The sequence below is a fragment of the Salmo trutta genome, chromosome 20, assembly GCF_901001165.1.
Source record: "Salmo trutta chromosome 20, fSalTru1.1, whole genome shotgun sequence".
NCBI classification, from domain to species: Eukaryota; Metazoa; Chordata; class Actinopteri; order Salmoniformes; family Salmonidae; genus Salmo; species Salmo trutta.
In genome coordinates, this window is record NC_042976.1 from 1,881,459 (window position 1) to 1,886,458 (window position 5,000).

Below are 5,000 nucleotides of genomic sequence, written 5' to 3' on the forward strand. Positions count from 1 at the left end.
TGAGATTCACCTGTGACATGTTTCACCCAAACAGTAAGTCTACATTCCAGTACCAGTTAAATGACACATCAACTCATACCAGTACCAGTTAAATGACACATCAACTCATACCAGTACCAGTTAAATGGTTGGACACATCAACTCATACCAGTACCAGTTAAATGGTTGGACACATCAACTCATACCAGTACCAGTTAAATGGTTGGACACATCAACTCATACCAGTACCAGTTAAATGGTTGGACACATCAACTCATACCAGTACCAGTTAAATGTTTGGACACATCAACTCATACCAGTACCAGTTAAATGACACATCAACTCATACCAGTTAAATGGTTGGACACGCCAACTCATACCAGTACCAGTTAAATGACACATCAACTCATACCAGTTAAATGGTTGGACACATCAACTCATACCAGTACCAGTTAAATGACACATCAACTCATACCAGTACCAGTTAAATGTTTGGACACATCAACTCATACCAGTTAAATGTTTGGACACATCAACTCATTCCAGGGTTTTTCTACATCATAGAATAATAGTGAAGACGTCTTCACTATGAAATAACACATATGGAATCATTTAGTAACCAAAAAAGTGTTGAACAAATCAAAATATATTTTATATTTTTAGATTCTTCAGAGTAGCCACCTTTTGAAGAACGGTCCTGGGACAGTACATGTTGCTGTCTGACGGTCCTGGGACAGTACATGTTGCTGTCTGACGGTCCAGGGACACTACATGTTGCTGTCTGACGGTCCTGGGACACTACATGTTGCTGTCTGACGGTCCTGGGACAGTACATGTTGCTGTCTGACGGTCCTGGGACAGTACATGTTGCTGTCTGACGGTCCTGGGACAGTACATGTTGCTGTCTGACGGTCCTGGGACAGTACATGTTGCTGTCTGACGGTCCAGGGACACTACATGTTGCTGTCTGACGGTCCTGGGACACTACATGTTGCTGTCTGACGGTCCTGGGACACTACATGTTGCTGTCTGACGGTCCTGGGACAGTACATGTTGCTGTCTGACGGTCCTGGGACAGTACATGTTGCTGTCTGACTGTCCTGGGACAGTACATGTTGCTGTCTGACTGTCCTGGGACAGTACATGTTGCTGTCTGACGGTCCTGGGACAGTACATGTTGCTGTCTGACGGTCCTGGGACAGTACATGTTGCTGTCTGACGGTCCTGGGACAGTACATGTTGCTGTCTGAGGTCCTGGGACAGTCTGACGGTCCTGGGACAGTACATGTTGCTGTCTGACGGTCCTGGGACAGTACATGTTGCTGTCTGACGGTCCTGGGACAGTACATGTTGCTGTCTGACGGTCCTGGGACAGTACATGTTGCTGTCTGACGGTCCTGGGACAGTACATGTTGCTGTCTGACGGTCCTGGGACAGTACATGTTGCTGTCTGACGGTCCTGGGACAGTCTGACGGTCCTGGGACAGTACATGTTGCTGTCTGACGGTCCTGGGACAGTACATGTTGCTGTCTGACGGTCCTGGGACAGTCTGACGGTCCTGGGACAGTACATGTTGCTGTCTGACGGTCCTGGGACAGTCTGACGGTCCTGGGACAGTACATGTTGCTGTCTGACGGTCCTGGGACAGTCTGACGGTCCTGGGACAGTACATGTTGCTGTCTGACGGTCCTGGGACAGTTACCTGTTGCTGTCTGACGGTTCCCTGGGACAGTCTGACGGTCCTGGGACCAGTACATGTTGCTGTCTGACGGTCCTGGGACAGTACATGTTGCTGTCTGACGGTCCTGGGACAGTACATGTTGCTGTCTGACGGTCCTGGGACAGTACATGTTGCTGTCTGACGGTCCTGGGACAGTACATGTTGCTGTCTGACGGTCCTGGGACAGTACATGTTGCTGTCTGACGGTTCCTGGGACAGTACATGTTGTTGTCTGACGGTCCTGGGACAGTACATGTTGCTGTCTGACGGTCCTGGGACAGTACATGTTGCTGTCTGACGGTCCTGGGACAGTACATGTTGCTGTCTGACGGTCCTGGGACAGTCTGACGGTCCTGGGACAGTACATGTTGCTGTCTGACGGTCCTGGGACAGTACATGTTGCTGTCTGACGGTCCTGGGACAGTCTGACGGTCCTGGGACAGTACATGTTGCTGTCTGACGGTCCTGGGACTCGGTCTCAAGTTGTCTGCCTGTCTAAAGTAGTGCGTTATCGAGGGAAGAGGTCGCTCTTTTGGGACACAGCCAGGGAGTTGAGGATGAAGTGTGTATGGCATGTGAGGGAGAGCGCGGTAGTGAAGAGCCCACATCAAGGACTAATGGATATTGATACACATTAAAGGTGTTGATTTCCTAGTTCAGCCCTCCTCTATCCACCCTGCTCAGCCCTCCTAGTTCAGCCCTCCTCTATCCACCCTGCTCAGCCCTCCTAGTTCAGCCCTCCTCTATCCACCCTGCTCAGCCCTCCTAGTTCAGCCCTCCTCTATCCACCCTGCTCAGCCCTCCTAGTTCAGCCCTCCTCTATCCACCCTGCTCAGCCCTCCTAGTTCAGCCCTCCTCTATCCACCCTGCTGAGGCGTTGGCTGTAACTGTATATGATGCAGGCCAGTTGGGAGCTAAAGGGGGACAATGCCTGCCAAGCCAATACCTGTTAATACCAGCCAATACCTGCTCTGCCCAGCCAATACCTGTCAATACCTGCTCTGCCCAGCCAATACCTGTCAATACCTGCTCTGCCCAGCCAATACCTGTCAATACCTGTTAATACCTGCTCTGCACAGCCAATACCTGTCAATACCTGCTCTGCCCAGCCAATACCTGTTAATACCTGCTCTGCCCAGTCAATACCTGCCAATACCTGCCAGTACCTGCCAATACCTGCTCTGCCAATACCTGTTAATACCTGCTCTGCCAATACCTGTTAATACCTGCTCTGCCCAGCCAATACCTGTTAATACCTGCTCTGCCCAGCCAATACCTGTCAATACCTGCTCTGCCCAGCCAATACCTGTCAATACCTGCTCTGCCCAGCCAATACCTGTCAATACCTGCTCTGCCCAGCCAATACCTGTTAATACCTGCTCTGCCCAGCCAATACCTGCTCTGCCCAGCCAATACCTGCTCTGCCAATACCTGCTCTGTCAATACCTGTTAATACCTGCTCTGCCCAGCCAATACCTGTTAATACCTGCTCTGCCCAGCCAATACCTGTTAATACCTGCTCTGCCCAGCCAATACCTGTCAATACCTGCTCTGCCCAGCCAATACCTGTTAATACCTGCTCTGCCCAGCCAATACCTGCCAATACCTGTTAATACCTGCTCTGCCCAGCCAATACCTGTCAATACCTGCTCTGCCCAGCCAATACCTGTCAATACCTGCTCTGCCCAGCCAATACCTGTCAATACCTGCTCTGCCCAGCCAATACCTGTCAATACCTGCTCTGCCCAGCCAATACCTGTCAATACCTGCTTTGCCCAGCCAATACCTGTTAATACCTGCTCTGCCCAGCCAATACCTGCCAATACCTGTTAATACCTGCTCTGCCAATACCTGTTAATACCTGCTCTGCCAATACCTGTTAATACCTGCTCTGCCCAGCCAATACCTGTCAATACCTGCTCTGCCCAGCCAATACCTGTCAATACCTGCTCTGCCCAGCCAATACCTGTCAATACCTGCTCTGCCCAGCCAATACCTGTTAATACCTGCTCTGCCCAGCCAATACCTGTTAATACCTGCTCTGCCCAGTCAATACCTGCCAGTACCTGCCAATACCTGCTCTGCCAATACCTGCTCTGCCAATACCTGTTAATACCTGCTCTGCCCAGCCAATACCTGTCAATACCTGCTCTGCCCAGCCAATACCTGTCAATACCTGCTCTGCCCAGCCAATACCTCTCAATACCTGCTCTGCCCAGCCAATACCTCTCAATACCTGCTCTGCCCAGCCAATACCTGTCAATACCTGCTCTGCCCAGCCAATACCTGTTAATACCTGCTCTGCCCAGCCAATACCTGTTAATACCTGCTCTGCCCAGTCAATACCTGCCAGTACCTGCCAATACCTGCTCTGCCAATACCTGCTCTGCCAATACCTGTTAATACCTGCTCTGCCCAGCCAATACCTGTCAATACCTGCTCTGCCCAGCCAATACCTGTCAATACCTGCTCTGCCCAGCCAATACCTCTCAATACCTGCTCTGCCCAGCCAATACCTCTCAATACCTGCTCTGCCCAGCCAATACCTGTCAATACCTGCTCTGCCCAGCCAATACCTGTCAATACCTGCTCTGCCCAGCCAATACCTGTCAATACCTGCTCTGCCCAGCCAATACCTGTTAATACCTGCTCTGCCCAGCCAATACCTGCCAATACCTGTTAATACCTGCTCTGTTAATACCTGCTCTGTTAATACCTGCTCTGCCAATACCTGCTCTGCCAATACCTGTCAATACCTGCTCTGCCCAGCCAATACCTGTCAATACCTGCTCTGCCCAGCCAATACCTGTTAATACCTGCTCTGCCCAGCCAATACCTGCCAATACCTGTTAATACCTGCTCTGTTAATACCTGCTCTGTTAATACCTGCTCTGCCAATACCTGCTCTGCCAATACCTGTCAATACCTGCTCTGCCCAGCCAATACCTGTCAATACCTGCTCTGCCCAGCCAATACCTGTCAATACCTGCTCTGCCCAGCCAATACCTGTCAATACCTGCTCTGCCCAGCCAATACCTGTCAATACCTGCTCTGCCCAGCCAATACCTGTTAATACCTGCTCTGCCCAGCCAATACCTGTCAATACCTGCTCTGCCCAGCCAATACCTGCTCTGCCCAGCCAATACCTGTTAATACCTGCTCTGCCCAGCCAATACCTGCTTTGCCCAGCCGATACCAGCCAATACCTGCTCTGCCCAGCCGATACCTGTTAATACCTGCTCTGCCCAGCCAATACCTGCTCTGCCCAGCCGATACCAGCCAATACCTGCTCTGCCCAGC

General features: G+C 51.1%; 1 protein-coding gene across 1 annotated transcript in view; it reads left to right on the forward strand.

Annotated features, from left to right (window-relative positions):
- ube2g2 (ubiquitin-conjugating enzyme E2G 2 (UBC7 homolog, yeast)) overlaps positions 1-5,000 on the forward strand; it is a gene marked incomplete at its 5' end in the record, with an annotated part of 28,535 nt that continues 23,535 nt past the window's right edge. The window contains 1 exon segment of the mRNA XM_029702004.1: positions 1-33. Within this exon segment, the coding sequence (XP_029557864.1) occupies positions 1-33 (33 nt within the window).